At 43.2% G+C, this 17194-nt stretch overlaps 1 protein-coding gene across 4 annotated transcripts; it reads right to left on the bottom strand.

The window, feature by feature from the left end:
- Positions 1-1135: 1135 nt before the first annotated feature.
- MKKS (McKusick-Kaufman syndrome) lies at positions 1136-17122 on the bottom strand. Of its 4 annotated transcripts, none has more exons than XM_006030112.3 (6): positions 16833-17122; positions 12131-12362; positions 10059-11487; positions 8333-8508; positions 7254-7364; positions 1136-4337 (listed from the first exon to the last, which is right to left on the bottom strand). In XM_006030112.3, exons 3-6 carry the CDS (start codon positions 11047-11049, stop codon positions 3897-3899), a joined length of 1719 nt encoding a protein of 572 aa, XP_006030174.1. In that variant the 5' UTR covers positions 11050-11487; positions 12131-12362; positions 16833-17122; the 3' UTR covers positions 1136-3896. The 4 variants fall into 4 exon arrangements, with proteins under 4 accessions (XP_006030174.1, XP_025067474.1, XP_025067473.1 ...); XM_025211689.1 differs by having other exon boundaries at positions 10059-10295; XM_025211688.1 differs by having other exon boundaries at positions 17018-17122.
- Between the last annotated feature and the right edge of the window lie 72 nt (positions 17123-17194).

The raw sequence follows: 17194 nt of genomic DNA, 5'->3' as shown, positions 1-17194 counted from the left end.
TTGAATGGGTAAGGCTCTAGTAATGTTGCAGAAATTGCAATTGATAATATGTATAGTCTGTGCTGAACTCAATATTTTTTCTTATCTGAATGGAGAAGAAAGCCACCGGAAACATGTAATATTTCAAAAACAGAATAAGGAAGGGTCTTATCCCACCAACCCCTTTAACTCCAGTTCTTATACTGTTAGAGTATATTCAAGCTTACTAGAAATGCATGAAACTCATCCCACATTTTGCAATGCAATACTGTCTTTTACTGACCAAAAAATGGGATTCTTGTTGTCAGTGGAGAAGACTGTCAAAGGAAAGCAAGACGTAGTGTGGTCTTGTGCATAAGACTTCTCTTCCATACTTGGTTCTTCAATAGGCTTCAAGAGCATATCATTTAGGGCTCAGGTATTGCCTCAACCTGGGTTCTCCCTAGAACTACTAGCCACCTTCCTCTTTGGCCTAAAAATTACCAAAGTCTAATTATACATTTTTAAATAAAATTACAGAAATAGGGATCATGACCCCATCCTGCTGTATGTTCTAATCACTGAGCTACAATCATGATCTCTGTCTTTAGTACAACTATACTTTTTTTTTTATGTGCACCATAGCACATATGCAGCAGAAGAGGTGAAGAGTGGCCCAACACAGAATAGCTTGGCAGTTGGGGTACTCCTGTGGGAGGTGGGAATGGTAGATTTGAAACCCCAGGCAGAACTAACCCTGGGTCTTTTGCATCTTGGTGAGTGCTCTAAGGTTAAGCTATTCAATAAAAGGGGAGCATCTATACTTTTTGTTGCAATTTCTTTAAAGGAGAGTCTTGCTCAGCTCTGAGAGAATGATTATAGGCATTTATCCTCAGGGGAGGATTCTGTGCCATGCATGCTGAGTCAGGCATCTATTCTGCACAGAGGCAGAATTTAAGACCTACCCCATCTCATGTTTCCTATTGGCTAGTTTGACATGGTTCCTCTTAACAAGCCTGTACTTCCAAGATGACCAACATGTCAGCAGAGCAGCTTCATACCTAGAAATCGTGTTCAGTCAGATGTGAAGAGACAGTTTCTACATGGTTGGATTTGGCATACAAAGAGTAAGGTATAATTTTAATTTTTATAACTGGAAGTAACATGGAGACAAAGCGGAGTTGTTCAAGACATTTTATTTCCAGTCGTGACAACACTGCACAACAGCGATTGAAAGAGTCGTGTTGGAAAAGAAAATTGGAAGGGAAAGTAAGCATAACATGTACTTTATCACAAACAAAATCTGGACACTTAGGGGTTTTTTTTTCGATAATCTTTAGCAGTGCTATTTGGCTCCATACTGCTTCCAGATAGAATCTTTTTTGAAATGGCTAGGTGAATATTTTTCAGAGGTTCCAGTATTCTTTTCAGAAATAAACAAACTTATCCACATGAATAATTCTAAACTCATTTATAGCACAGTATTATTTTCTTGTACCTTTTTTTCTGCTCCCTAACAAAGAGTCCCCTTCACAGAAATAACTGCAGAAGGTGAGAGAATTAAAAAATATATATGTTTGTTGTTTTTCCAGTTCAGCCCCTTTCTAGATGATGATATATTGCACAGTTGAAAGCTTTGAGTTGCAGAGACTGGAGCTCTGTGAGAAGCAGTCCCTAATGTAGTAAATTTCCCACCACAATCACACAGCAGATGGCTTTTTCATGCTCTGCTATTTCCCTCCCCATTGGGTGTATGGCCAGTATCTGAGCCACACTGCTGGAGTAATATTAAAAAAATGACCTCTCAGTCATATTGCTGTGTGTAAAGGAGGGTAGATTTGGAAAGAATATAGGAGAAAATCCTCCCCTAGTGAGAAATATCCAATGCCCCTGGAACTTAGACAGTTTATACTAGCTAAGCAGTGACCTTATTACGTGAAAGTGCTGTCCCCTATTTCCATGTGCCCCAAATAACTTCTACCCTTCCACCTACCCACCTACTTGAAGAGAAATATCGGCTTCATGATCTTTAAATGGGATTAACGCAAAAACTATGCTGAAATATTTCTGGCTAGGAAGCAGAATATTCCCTGATCAAAATCAAATGCTACATTAGCCAGCAGAAAGCTATATAAAAAAAAACAGACAACATATCCTAGCTAAACTCCAAAATAGTCTTCCCCAGCTAATAAAAATTGCCACAGACCCTGGTTCTATGTCAGGGACACTTCAAAGGTGTATTTATGATCAGTATAAGAAAACAGGAAGATGTTGTGTGATTGTTTAAAAAAAATATTGACTGTACTGTGCTAAATAAATACTAACCATCCAGTTTATTATTATTATTGTTATTAATCAAAGCTCCATTGTTTAAATCCTAAACAACTTTGAAACTTTACCTACAGGAGTAGAACAAATATACATAATAATCATGTTTCCAACTATTAAGTGTCTTACACAGGAAATCAAAATGATACAGTGGATAATTATAGTGATGGTTTACCTGCTCATATATCAGATTCAGTAAATTTAGTAAAAAGGAGAAAAGTATTAGTCCACATTACAAATTAATACCATTTTGTATAACAAACCTCTCTCTCATCTTACCAACTGCACAAAATAATGATTTTAGTGGGTATGAGCAAGAAGCAAACTTTGTGAGTAAATGTTCATTAACTAACTCAAGTAAAGCACTATTTACTACAGAAACCATGTTATTAACTGTGTTTGAAAAGATCTGGTATCTAGGGCAATCCCAGCATATGACAGAAAAAGTACTGACTCCTGAATTACAGTCAGTTGTGATGTTTTAATATTTGCCATTTGGTATAACATTCTGCATATCTGATATAGCTGAAGCAGTATCTGGCATATAGTTCTGATTTCTAACTCATTTTTTCAAGAACTCATTGTTGTACTACAGGGGATGAAATGCTTTGAAGTGGCTATAGAAGTGTTCTTTAAACTTGTTATAGGATTAGTATTTATTAGAGGCAAAACTGATAGTTCCATCAATTATTATGGGTGCTTAGCACTTCCCATTACAAGATCCTATATTCAAGTGCTTTTCCAAATAACATCTTGGACTCAAGAGTTTTCATGCTAAGTGTCTACTGGTGTCTGACTTCATTGGAAAAGTTTAGTCAAAATTATTTAGAATCAGAGCTTCTGGGAATCAAAGTAGGGAAAAAGACACTGTTTTGCCATATTAAAAATCTTAGGACTATTTAATTGGTAGACTTTAGTTCTCCCCCAACCCCCGCAAGCTTTAACATTTGGCAGGAGCGTGGTTAGTGTCAAACATGTTTCCAAGAAACATGCCCGTTTCTCTTGCTACTTTCAAGAAAGCCTATCTACATTTTGTCAGCTTATATGTCTATAAATGTAATGCCTTCACATGCTCTGTAGAGACTAATTAGGACTTTGCAACTAGTCCATGTAGATTCCATCTATCATAAGACTCAAACCCAGGGCTACAGAAGCTCAGCAGCACTTTTCCTGAACTTGCATCTTAAACACTGGAACAGAGAATAGGGAAACTGTCATTCCTATGCTCTTAATGACTCTTCTTTCCATGCTTGGAGCCAATTAACACAGAGCAAGAAGGCACATGATTCATATGCAGATTGGATAAAAAAGTTGGACTGAAATAGAGACTGGGAGTGGGAGCTTCAGGAATAGGGTGAGGTTGGACTGGAACTGGCTTGGGAAAGGAATGAATGGAGAAGATTATTAGGAGAAGGGTTGGGGTGAGGACTGAGTCTGTATAAAATTAAATAAGAGAAGAGGGGTAGACTGAGCCTATCTGGGCAAGGAGACCACAAGAAGATACTCTGACCCTGCCTAAAAGTCTCTTTATATGTTATGCATGATTCTGCTCTTGAAATGTCCAAATAAATATGCTGCTTTCCCCCCCAATAATACACATGAAAACTGAACTAATTTTGATCTTCAATTATATATGACAGGTCCAAAATGAGATTGGCCGTTTCCACTGCCACTTGCAGACCACTGAATTTTGCAACAAAACAGTCCAATGCCCGAAGGTCAGGGGACTTTACACAAGGGTCTTTGCAGCAGCTCTGTGGAGTAAAGGGGCTATGCTGGTTTCGTAAAACCATCCATTTGAGCTTCTGCTGGTTGCTGTGCATCCCACAACCACATTTTGAAACTAAATCTGACCACGTAGCATCAGAAGGAAAACCTGATGGAATAGACCAAAAGTGTCCATATACTGCATCAGTAAGAATTTCACCATTATCATGCTCTAGACAGCAAGCTATGGACTCCAATGAATGGCAAAAAGCATCAGCAACCAATTGATATTGTGCCTGAGAACAATCCAGAGATTCGAAAGTACTAGTGGGAAGGTTAAAAACCTGAAAGAAAAATAAATGAAAATTGCCATTAGAGAACTGTAAAAATATTTCACCTAATCAGGTGAAACAAACTAGTAAATACTTTATTTTCTCACATATAACATGTCCCCCAAAAAGAAACACCCCTAGATTTTTGGGAAGGCAGAATGAAGAAAAAATATTTTTCCAGAGTGATGGCTGCAGGGACAGAACCTAATCTTCAGCTAACTTGTACTCCCTTTTCTGTGTAACTAAAAGCTGAAACCCTAGATGTGGCTGAAAACTGATCTCTGTGGGTAGATTTTTGATCCTGAAAAGAGCTAGAGTCTCCAAAGCTGTGAAATGGGAGGAGAGACCAGGAACAGCCTAGTCAAAATCACCTTAAGGTTAGCTTGATTAGTGCAACATCAAGACCATTCAAAAAGAAAGGCAATCATCAACACTTGTAAAGAACAATAAACCAATAAGTCAACTGACTCCCTCAGCTTCCTGAATAGTAATGCTACTGAGAAGGAGGAGGAATCAAAAAGCAGGGTGCTTTATTCTGGGCAAAAAATCAGCTTGGCCACTTAAGACATGCACCCCAATTATGGAATGGGGGGTTGATTTTGGGGGAAAAGGTGTGTGGTATGTGAGTAAAAACAGTACTTATTTGTTATTGTGCACATGCATTAGTTTTCCCACCACCAGACAGTAGTTTTGTACATGGTCCATTGTTAACCCTTTTCATTAACAAAAACAAGTTAACATGACAGCATAATTCAAGTAACAAAAGGTTTCAAACAATTCCATTCAAAACCAAAGAAGTCTCCTCTTATTAATGTTCAAGACAACAATTCTACACAGGTTTTATTTTTGTTTTCAATTAAATTAACGACAAGAATACAATGAAAGAATTGTTACAATAAATAAAAGCTGAAGGGATGTGAAGTGTACAAATACAGTAGAGTAAAATCCACATGGAAAACATCCTGAGCAAAAAAGGTGGCATACAGTCAGTGGAAGCAAGGGGCTATCACCAAGGAGGATTACACCTCCATTGCTTGTGACTGCAGGAAGGCGGTTAGGAAGGCCATGGAAGAGATGGAACTAGGGCTGGCGACCAGAATTATGGATAACAAAAAGTCCTTTTTCAAATACATAGGGAGTAAGAAGAAGGCACCAGGTAATGTAGGGCCCCTACAGGACAGGCTTGGCAATATGGTGATTGCAGCAAAGGAAAAAGCTGATCTCTTCAATGAGTTCTTTGACTCCATATTTCTGAGCAGGGACCGGGACAACTCCCCCACTAGGATTACAGACAGGCTCAGGGGACACGACACCATGCTTAGGGTCAGGGACAATCTAGTTACAGAACTCCTGGAGAGGCCGGACATGTTTAAATCAGCAGGTCCAGATGCTCTTCATCTGAAGGTACTGAGGGAATTGGTGGAGGCCATAGCAGGGCCCCTGGCATGGCTGTATGAGTGCTCGTGGTGCTTGGGCCATGTCCCAGAGGACTGGGACAGGGCCAATGCAGTCCCCATTTACAAGAAGGGGAGAAAGGAGGACCCAGGTAACTATAGGCCAGTCAGTCTCACCTCGGTCCTTGGGAAGACCTTTGAGAAAATTATCAAGGAGCACATCTGCTGGGGCCCAGTATGGGAGGTAATGCTCAGGGGCAACCAACACGGGTTCACTGCAGGCAGATCCTGCCTGACTAACCTTGTTTCCTTTTATGACCAGGGCACAAAGTCCTTGGATGCGGGCATTGAGGTGGATGTCATCTAACTGAACATCAAGAAGGCCTCTGACACCGTTTCTCACCCCATTGTCACAAAAAACTATGCAACTATGGCACTGATGCCTACACAATCAGATGGGCAAGTTGGCTCGATGGTCGCACCCAGAGAGTGTTGGTGGATGGGTCGTTTTCAACCTGGAGGGATGTGGGCAGTGGAGTTCCCCAGGGCTCGGTCCTCGGGCCTGTGCTATTCAACATCTTTATCAGCGACTTGGAGGTGGGCGTGGAAAGCATGCTGTCCAAATTTGCTGATGATGCAAAGATGTGGGGAGAACTGGCACACTGGAGGGGAGGGGCAGAATCCAGCTAGATCTAGACAGGTTACAGAGGTGAGCAGATGAGAATAGAATGGAATTCAACAGACAAGTGCAGGGTACTGCATCTAGGGAGAAGGAACCAGGAACACACCTATAGGCTAGGTAACACCCTTCTCGTCAACACAGCGGCAGAAAGGGATCTTGGAGTCATTGTTGTCTCCAGGATGGACATGAGCCGCCAATGTGAGGAAGCGGTCAGTAAGGCTAACTGCATCTTGTCATGCATCTACAGATGCATCACAAGCAGGTCCAGGGAGGTAATTCTTCCCCTCTATGCAGCGCCGGTCAGGCCGCAGTTGGAGTACTGCATCCAGTTCTGGGTGCTGCACTTCAAGAGGGATGTGGCTAATCTTGAGAGGGTCCAGAGGAGGGCACTCGCATGGTCAGGGGGCAGCAGGCCAGGCCCTGTGAAGATAGACTAAAGGGCCTGAATCTATTCATCCTCCACAAGAGAAGACTGAGAGGGGATCTGGTGGCCGTCTATAAACTCACCGGGGGGACCTGCGGAAAATAGGTGAGACTCTGTTCCCCCGGGCACCACTTGGGATAACAAGGAATAATGGCCACAAATTGATTGAGAGTAGGTTCAGGCTTGATATCAGGAGACATTATTTTAGGACTGCCAGGCTCCAGAATGGACTCCCAAGGGAGGTGGTGCTCTTCCCTAACTTGTGGGTCTTCAAGAGGAGGTTGGATAGATATCTGGCTGGGGTATTGTGATCCCAGCACTTGTTCCTGCCCAGGGCAGGGGGTCGGACTTGATGATCTGTTCAGGTCCCTTCCAACTCTAGAAACTACATTAAGCAATGTTAAATAATCTCACAAGGCCTTACATACCTCGTATTTTACATATGAGGCCAAATGAGTTTCTGTACAGCCACCTCCTAACAGTGCCAAAGGTTGCTTGACTGTTAACTGTAAGACGTGTTCTGCGGTTTGACAGGCAACCTGAAGAGCAAGATAAATTTGTCATTACATATGATATCATGAAAAGAGAAAAAGCTGTTTTTAAAAACATTACAAGAAAAATTTAAGTAACTTTGGAGATAGAATTTTAAAGCGGAGTTCTTCTCTAAATATGAATGTAGAGGTGGCACTTACTTATTCAACAGCTACTCTGAGTAATTTCAGAATCATACCTGCTTGCCTACAAAAGCAAGCTTTTGCTATATCCACTGTTAGCACTGCAGAGCACAGCTAAGAGAGAGCTTGATTCTGTTCCATCTTTTCCTTAATCAAAGCTATTTACTAATTAGTAACTAGATCATCTTTAAAGTCATTTTTAGTGTAGAGCCATAATTGAGTCATTTAGGTCAAGGGTGCTCAACCCCCAGCTCCTGGGCTAGATCAAGCTCATGGAGCTGTGGTCTCTGCCTTGCAGTGAATACTGAATGTCTGGAAATTTGGTGGCTGAAGAGCATTGGCAGCATGGGCCAGATGATATGGAGCCGTGCTCCGGACTGCCAGCACATGGTTAGATATGGACACATGGGTCCGGGTTGGTGAGTGTTTGAATCCAGGCACAAAGGATTGCATTCGTGAACCAACCCCACACACCAACCCCATGCAGGATCTGGCCTATGGGGCTGAAAGGTTGGGTGCCACTGATCTAAGTAGTCAATGGTATTGCGTTGCCAAGTGAAGGGTTAAGGGTGATCTTGAAGCTCTCCTCAGGCAGCTGAAATAATATAAACCAAAACCCTACATTCCTTGCTAGTGGCAGCCTCAAGAGAGTTAGAAATAACATTTAAGTGCAAAATTATATGGCAAAAAGCTGCCTCTGCATATTTACTGAGATGGGCAGGTGATCAAGGAAGTCTTGTTTTTAGAGACTAAAATTACTAATAAAACATTCCTCCCATTTCTCCCCCATAGAATAGTATGTTTCTATTAGATACTTTGAGTACTTTACCTACCTTTAGTTCATCCCATGCTGTTTCATTTCTGTTACAGAGTATCAAGCTGCAGACAAGGGTATCATTAGGAATTAGATGCAAGAAATGTTTTGAAACAAAATTCTCAGTACGCAGATCCTTCAGAATGCCATAACAACTAGGAGACAAAGAATATATGGCAGCTATAGGCTTTGAACCTGTTCAATTGAGAAAAGACAGAATAGCAAGCATTATTATCCTATCATTAGAAAAGCTGTCTAATGTGCTTTGTACAACATGGACCTCAATGTTTGTACTTAATACTTAAAAAAACCCCAACCAAATCCTTTTCAAGACAGTTTCATGTTAATTTTCAAACTATAATTAAGTCATGCAAACAGAAACCTGTACAGTCTCTTGCAAATGCAGAGTCTGGTGATAGGTCATTATAAAAGATATAATTTTACAATTCAGAGTAGTCAAGAGTTTAAAAACAATCTTCATTCATAATCATAATAAGTACCATGGATCTCTCTCTCAGGGCAGTAAACAGCATCTGCAGATATATAACTAGTGCAACTAAGCACAAAAAATTGCTATTAATATGTTTGAAAAAATTGGTTTCAATCAGTTAGTCACCAGAAGGATTAGTAGGGCCTAGCAACTATTTTTCAGCTAAAAGTTGTGTTTAAAATGCTGGAATAAACAGAATCTCTACCATACAGATGAAGGACAGGCAGAGCCAGATTTAAAGCTGTTATACTAAACTTACTTCATTAAAATGTGGTATTAATATTTTAAGCATGAATATATTATTAACCTTAACTTGACCTTAGCAAATTTGTATCTGGAAAACTAATTCCCTAAATCTTCAGTTACTATCAATTTTTTGCCAAACAGAAATAACTTAAATTGCTTTCCTTATTAATACTCTTTACTATGAAAGTCATAGTAAATCATAGTCATAGTAAATCTGAAGATTTGATCCTGATTTGGAAAAATCAGCGATTCAGCCATAGACACAACGTTAAATGTTTTTTCTACATACCTCAAGGTACTAGGCATGGCTCATGAATGCTGCACTGGTGTGGCCTGTGGAGCTTCCCACAGGAGCGTGGGGGCCCCCCCCGTGTACCCAGCAGCAAACCCAGAAGTTCTTCCAGTCCAGTTTTGGGTCCGCCACTGAGTGCACCGCCCCCCCCGGCGATCAGCTGCGGGGGGACCCTGGGTGCCCCCCTAGACCCAGAAGGCACCAGTAGCTGTGCCGGGGGGGCCTGCATGTTCACCAGTGGACCTGGAAGTGGTTCTGGTCCACTTCCGAGTCTGCTGACGAGTGTGCTGGCGACCCCCGCTTCGTTCCTTTGGGACACTCCATGCGCCCCATCATCTCAGCATTTATGGGCCGCCTGGTACCTTGAGGTATTTAGAAAAAAACATTTAAAGCTGTGTCTATGGCCGAATCATTGAATTTTTCCAAATCTGTCCAAATCAATTCGGAGGGTTCTGATTTCTGATTTCATTTGGAGAGATTTAAGGGTCTCCTGATTCGATTCGGACTCAGAGATTTGGCCACCAAATCTGGCAGAATTGAATCAGCAACCAAAGCTTTGCACAGCCCTAATGTTCAGTATTTTTCAATACTTAGTTCAGAAAAAAATAGGAAAAAAATTACTTTGGGACTAACCTGTATATCTTACTTTGTGTGACATGAGCTTCACAAAAGGAAAGAAACAAATATTATAAGTCACATACAAAAGTAATTTGTTACCTGTCATTTGACTCAAAGGTTCCATTACAGAAAGTCCAACTCTGTCTACAGCGATGATATGGTGCTCTTTGAGGTACTGCTTCAAGGATGGGTGGATAACTTTCTGGCACACTACAAGGCCTACCTGGTCATTAACCAACTGCTTTCCTAAATTCAGTAATTGATCCAATTCCGCTAGTTCTAGGGAAACTCCATGATGGACAACCACTGTTCCTTCTCCAGTACTGGAATGATCTCCTGACAGAGAAATGCAGAAGAGTGCTATCTTAATACTGCTTGAAGAAACTCTTCTAATAGGAAATGTTCTTGCCATCTGAAGTTCTGGTATTTCTATAAGCAGTCCAGGAAACACAGTAGAATCCATAACTCTCTTGTTTTTCACAGGTACAATTATGCACTTTCCCAGAGCAACATTAGTTTCTACATTATTTGGCACTGTAAGCAAAAAAGCCTTTATAACCAGTATGCCAATATAATCTGCTTCTGTTTTGTTAAGCATGCAGGCAGGTTTGCTTGTCAATACACTACGTACCAAACAAAGAAGAGTCTCAATGCTATTAAAATCCACCAATATTCGGCAAGCGCAGGCCTCAGACTTAAGATAGTCAGTACATAAGCTCAAAAGATGTCTGCTAATTTTAGCGACAGTACAGGGCAGTAACTTTATTCTTTGGAAATTTTCAAGCAGGTTGCAGCAAAGAATGGCTGCGAATAAGCCACAGTCACTGAAGCGTGATACATGGTTCTGTACAGAAGCTGTCAAAACCTTCAATATCGGATGAGTGGCAGAAAGGCCACTAAGCAGGGTAGAAGATTGTGAAGTTGTGCGAACATAGCCTCCCATACCATTGTGAAGCTGTTTAAGCCTACCTGTAGGGCCATAGCAAGATTTTAGTATTCCACTTAACACGGACATGGAGTGACTCACTGTGTCTTTAGTTAAAGGTGCACTGGTACATAAAGAAGGCTTTTTAGCTTCTATGCGAGACATCTTCAAGACAAAGTTTTCATTCTGGCCAACAAAATTACAGGTTTATTCCGTTTTCACTTGAATCTGTTAAGTTATATTTTTTAACTCAACAGAAGCACATTTTTACTCTTTGCAGTCACAAATCGTCATAATGAACCACAGTATAGAATGACCCTGGTGTCCACATAACTGCATAGTTTAACAAATAACGCTTAGATATAACAGTGATATTTTAGTATCTGATTGTTACAGAAAATTACTTCATTCATCAAGATTCTTGTGTTTAATTTCCACGGTCGATTTAACAGAATTCTTTGCAGCTCTTTGTATAAGATATGTGCCAATATGGACACCTAGAAATGACAGTCCGGCCACAAGCAAGCAGTTCTTTCTGAGCCAGCTAGTTTTTTTCATTTCTTCTTTTAACAAGGGGTTATTGATTTCACAGTCAATTATAATCTACAAAAAACAGTAAAAGGATATTAATTAGTATCATTTTTACACACCTACATTGTATAGTGAAACTTCAACTGCTTTTTCTGGGATCTAAGAGACTGTATCCATGCCAATATTCAATAATCAGGCAAATTAGCATGGTAGGTAAGCCCCTTCTTTCTTGCAGCCTGTGAAGCATTAACACGTTTCAATTTACACCTTTCAGCTAGCTTTTAGATATATAAAAGTGTTGATTATTTTTAAGCTTAAAATTATTATTCTTGGTCCATTTTAATCCTCTGATTAAACCTTTAGGAAAAGAAGTTGCTTAACTGACCAAATAGTTCTCCAGTCCGGCAAGACTTAGCCACAGTTTTTGAGACTACAGAATGATGTAAAATGGATGTAACAGCAGAGGTGAAGATGGTTGGTAATATTTCAGTGTATAAAGGAAATAGGCACTTTGATTAATTTATGTGCTGATCTGTATGCCTTGCTATTTGGTCCATTCGGTACATAAGTATAGGGTTAACAAGTTTAAAAAAAAATCAGTTTGAAAAAAGTCTAAAGGTGATTTGGAACAAGATTATATTTGTGTTAAGTATAATTTATATGACATAACTATATTAAATTAAGGGCTTTAGCTCTGGCTGGATAGGAAACTCACCTGTCATACACTGCAGCACCCCTATTTTCCTTGATTTTTGCTGTCCTGCTGCATCACGTGTGTCACAATACCAGGTTCTTGGTCCAAGTCCTCTCTCTTCATTTTGAAAATAGGATTGGACTGGATGTTATACCACCCCCAGTGTATCAGAACAAGGCTTGGTCCCATAACAATCAAAACTTTGTAGTTCTTCCAAATTGTTTTTAGGCCCATAATATACTTGCTTCTACCTCTGTAAAGATAATTGATCATTTTAAATATATTCAGAAATGCTTTTTCCCCAAGCCAGTGTAATAGCAAAGTACAGCCAAACCTGAACGTTAACAACTTTAATTGCAGTGCAGCATGCCAAATGATTAAGAACACAAAGTGACAGAAGGAAGCCTTGCTTCATGAACTTTAAAAAAAAAAAGTCTTTAAAAATAACCCCTATTCAGATCTCTTAAAATGAAATGGTAATTGCTATAGTTGCTTCAGATTTATGGCATGCTAAATCATTAAAAAAAACAGCACCTACTCCATGGTTTATCCCTGTAATTTCCAAAGGGTGTACTGTGGCAAACTAGTGTACTGCAAGAGTGGCAGAAGTGTATCATGAAAAACAATATTTTATCAGTATTAGATCTGGCCTGCGGGCTCCTTACAGGTCTGGCAATTTGGTTGTGGGGAGCAATAGTGATTATCACTGCCACTGCTCTTGTACAGCTAAATTTCCAAGCTCCGTGTAGTGGGATCAGACCCATGGCCAAGCCACAGACCAAACTGGAACCGCTTGTCCAGCCCATGGGGCCAAAAGGTTGGCTACCACGGCGTAAGTCTTACACACACACACAGACCTATAGCTATCATTATACACATCAATATTAGGGGTACACCAATAGAGATTTTGGGGGCTGATACCAATAGCTGATTTTTAAGGAGGCATATTGTCTGATCCCAATCCCATTTCTGATACAGTATGGAGAGCTGTGTGCAGCTGGTAAGTCTGTTGTGGTGGAAGGGGAGTGGGGAAGGAAGGGGTGTGTCGGGGGGCAGATCAAGGCTCCTGCGGTGAGGGAGGGATTGGGGCTGGGGCAGGGGCAAGCGTTGCCCAGCCGGGGCGGGTGGCTCCTGCTGTTGGGCACACCCCAGGATGGCACAGGAAGTAGGGGGTCATGTGACCCAGATCTGCGTGGGGCACAAGTGGGGTGGGCTGCAGCTGTGGGCTGGGCCCAGGACTGGGTGGCAGTGCTGGTGTGACAGCTGAAATTATGTTTGTGTGATAAAGGTGCTTGCTGAAGGCTCTAGGAAGATTAGACCAAGTGTTTTTCTGTCATTTGTTTAGATATTAAGCTATATGTTGTTGCTAAGAGCCTAATTAAAGTTTAAGCTGTAGTAAGGCCTTGTATAAAGTAAGGCCTAGTAAATGTAGCAAAGCCTTGAAGTAGCAAGGCCCTGTGGCATAGTTAAAATTAACCTTATCAAAAGAATGCAAGGCTTGTACTGCTATTGGTCAGTGTAAGGACAGTTGAAGTAAAAAGAATCTGAGTGCCTGTAAATTATCAGTACAGTTCAGAAGTTATAAATTGGCTGAAACATCCGGAAATCATTCAGAAGGAAGATACAGCTCTGTGAAAAGGATTAATTAACTGTTGACCTGGATCAGTGGGCCCATGGATCTCGAAGAGCCCAAGGACTGAATACCAGGGTCCTTCCCGGTACCTCTCAGACAGCACTGATCAGCAACACCTGACTTCGCTGAGCTTTGTGGAAAGAGAAACTTGTCGTACATCAGGCATCAGAGGGGACTGCCGACAAGTTGCCGATGTGAATTATTTTTGTCTGTCGTTGTTTGTCTTGTTACTATGTATAGTTGTGTTTTTGTTAAGTCAATAAACCTTTCTTACTTTTCTACCCCCTGACCACACACAATCAATCCCGAACCCTCTGCTGGCAGCTGGGAGGAGGGCTATGGGCGGGGCTACGGCAAATTTTTGGGGGGCTTGCCCCAACTCTGTTCCCTCCCTCACTGCAGAGGTCTTGATCTGCCCTCCACGGCCCTTGTCTCCCTGCTTCCCTTCTACCACACCAGATTTATCAGCTGCACACAGCTTTCCATGATGCCAGGCTGCGCTTCTTGCTGCCTATGTGGTACACTGCAGTTGCGTGTATGCATGGCCATTTATCAGACAAATTATCAGCCACATCAGGCTGATTTCCGAAACAGTCTATTTTCTTTATATCGGTGCCCATCTGATATCAGACCAATGTATCGGTGCACCTCTAATCAATATTGATGTGCACCTACCATATCTATACTTAATGTTAAATATAGATATCTAAATCTAATATATCTACACTGGATTGGATATAGATAGATGTACATAGATCTAGATATATGTTACATACACATATCTATATATTTATCTATAACTACCTAAATCGATCTATTTATACCTATCTGTATTTATACACACACACTTCTATATGTTTATGTATGTGTGGGTATATGTTATATCGGGGTGGGCAATTATTTTGGGCGGGGGGCTGCTTACTGAGTTTTGGCAATCCATCGAGGGCCACATGACCGGCAGCCAGGGGCAGATAAATATTAATTTTCTAAATTTTTTAGGGGCCCCGCGGGCTGGATAAAAGGGCTTGGCGGCTGCATCCGGCCCGCGGGCTGCATTTTGCCCATCCCTGTGTTAGATCCATCCCCCGCCCCAACAATAGGATCATAGAAAATGAGAGCTGGAAGGGACCTCAGGAAAGGATCTTGTCCAGGTGTGGGCAAAATACAGCCCAGAGGCATCTAGTCCAGGTGGGTGGGTTAATTCTATCTGGTCCATGGGCAGGTGGTGGCTCTGGCTCCTGCACCGTGTTGGGCAGGTGGACAGGGCTGCTTCTGCTCAGTGCCAGCAGAGGCTGGGGATGGAGCCCCTCGGGCCCAAGAGTGGCTCGCCCAGGGCCTCTGGAGGTGGAGCCACCGCACGCACTGCTTGCCTGTTGACCAGAAAGAATCAGTAGGCAAGCCCTGGGCGAGCTCTGCTCATGTGTTGGGAACTTTGGCTCTGGTTGCTACGTGGTACTGGAGAGACAGGTGGGCAGGCCTGATTTCGCTCAGCGTCCCCCATGACACCACTAGAGGCTAGAGCCAGAGTTGCTGGGGCCTGAGCATGGCGCATCCAGCTTCTGCCCGCAGGTGATAGAGCCTGGACATGGGCCTCTGTGCTCTCCCACCCTGCCCCAACCAGTCATCAGGGCTCCTGGGAGCCATGGGATCAGGATAAGCACATGCACATCCCAGGAGCCCCGATGGCAGGAAGGGACAGCACAGAGGCCCACAGCCAGAGACCATCCCCCACAGGCAGAGGCTGGATCTCGCTGGAAGCAGCCTTTGTGCAGCATCCCGACTGTGCCAGCCTGTGCTGTGCTTGTGCAGCCATATGGTGCCTCTCCTCTGCCCCGGCAGCCAGCTGGGGTCATCTACCTGAAGTAGCAGGTATCTGCCAGAATCTTGAATACGGTTCTCCTCTCCCTGGCACCAGAGGCACAGCCAGTACCAGGGGAAGGGACCCCAAACTCAGTGGCCTGGCCTGGCCTGGGCCAGCTATGTGATCCAGCTGTGGATGCAGTTGGCAGGCACTGGGTCCAAACAAAGGGAAACAAGGGAGGGTGGAGAGGCCTGGGGCATGCTACAGCTCCTGCTCCGGTGCCAGCCCTGACCTGGCTGTAGGGTGTGGGTGGCCTTTAACAGCCAACTAGGTCATCCCAGTCTGGCTAGGTCTTAAAGAGCTGAGAGAAGTGCTGGTGGCACTTCTGGGTTTGCTGCCAGTAGCACTTTCGGGCTTGCAGTCAGCAATCAGCCGCTGAAGGACTCCCCCAGTTGGTGACTGGCCACTGGGGCCCCCCCCAGAATCAGGAGGCACCAGTCACCCATGTGTATGTATATAGATATTTATACTCTAGCTATAGATCTATGATAGATAGATAGCTCTTCCTCTTGCTCGCTCTGTCTTTCTATATGATATAGACAGGTACACGTAAGGAGATAAATAGATGGATAGGTACCTGTACATCACACATAGGTAGAGACACCCCTCTCCACCCTTCTGGAAGCAGGAGTGTAGTGCACGGCTTATCTGAACCCAAGACCAACACCCTCCCCAGTCTGGCCACGCAGGCCCAGGCTGCCTACCCAGCCCACTTCTGTACAATGCCACTGTTCTCTGGCGGCTGCAGCACAGCACCCAGCAGCTTCACCCTGAAGCAGTGCTGCCAGGTCTGAAACATGAAATTATTGCATTGGAAGCTCAAAACGGTCGTATTTGCTGAAGAAGTTACTGTACACTGAAAACTATGCAAATAAATCCTCTTCTTCTTTACTCCTAACTGCTCACTGTAACTCACCAGTGAATGAGAACTGAGACAAAGTTGAAGCATTTAAAAAAATAATTTCGAGGCAATGCAGACAGCAAGCCCAGAAGTCTGTTCCGACTCCATGAGAGGGACTTTCGCACTTGCTGCGTGAACAAACTGCCTCAAAAACGAGCCTATGCTTTGAATACTTTTATTACGGCTGATATTATCGTATAAATACGGTAATTATCCTACACCCGGCAACACTGCCCCGGAGGGGGCGCCCCTTCCTATGTCACGGGCGTCAAGCGCCTCGCGCCCAGACCCCCGCACGTGGCAACCAACCGCCTGCCCCCGGCCTCACCTTGGCTCACGCACCGCCGCCGGAGGAGGGGAAGGGCAACAGCAGCAGCGCGAGGCAAGGAGCGCGAAGCCGCACCAGGGGACCTTCCGGGGGGGTTAAGAGGCGTCCCAGCCAAACGCCTGTCTGGCCACACAAAATGCTTTGCGCCGCGCCCACAGGAAAGAATGGTGAGGCCCTGCAGCTACCTATGCCATCCGCGGCCCAGCGCGGAGGGGCAGATGCCGGCATCTAAGCTGCCCTTTCCCTGCCCGTGACGTCACAATTCAGTAACTCGCAGTAATTTTGCATACTAGCACGCCCTCGGCGTGGGAAGCCCTCCCCTTTCTTCTTCCTTATTGGCTCTACCGGATCACGTGACCCGG

The sequence above is a fragment of the Alligator sinensis genome, unplaced genomic scaffold, assembly GCF_000455745.1.
Source record: "Alligator sinensis unplaced genomic scaffold, ASM45574v1 scaffold992_1, whole genome shotgun sequence".
In the NCBI taxonomy this organism is placed as follows: Eukaryota; Metazoa; Chordata; order Crocodylia; family Alligatoridae; genus Alligator; species Alligator sinensis.
This window is presented reverse-complemented; position numbering and strand designations above follow the sequence as displayed.

Excerpts from the sequence above, each read along its gene's own strand:
- MKKS (XM_006030112.3), bottom strand. The coding sequence starts at position 11,049 with ATGTCTCGCATAGAAGCTAAAAAGCCTTCTTTATGTACCAGTGCACCT. Across the intron at positions 8,509-10,058 it reads ACCTTTGAGTCAAATGACAG|GTTCAAAGCCTATAGCTGCC; the intron begins GTAACAAATTAC and ends TCAATTGAACAG. Across the intron at positions 7,365-8,332 it reads CAGCATGGGATGAACTAAAG|GTTGCCTGTCAAACCGCAGA; the intron begins GTAGGTAAAGTA and ends CTTGCTCTTCAG.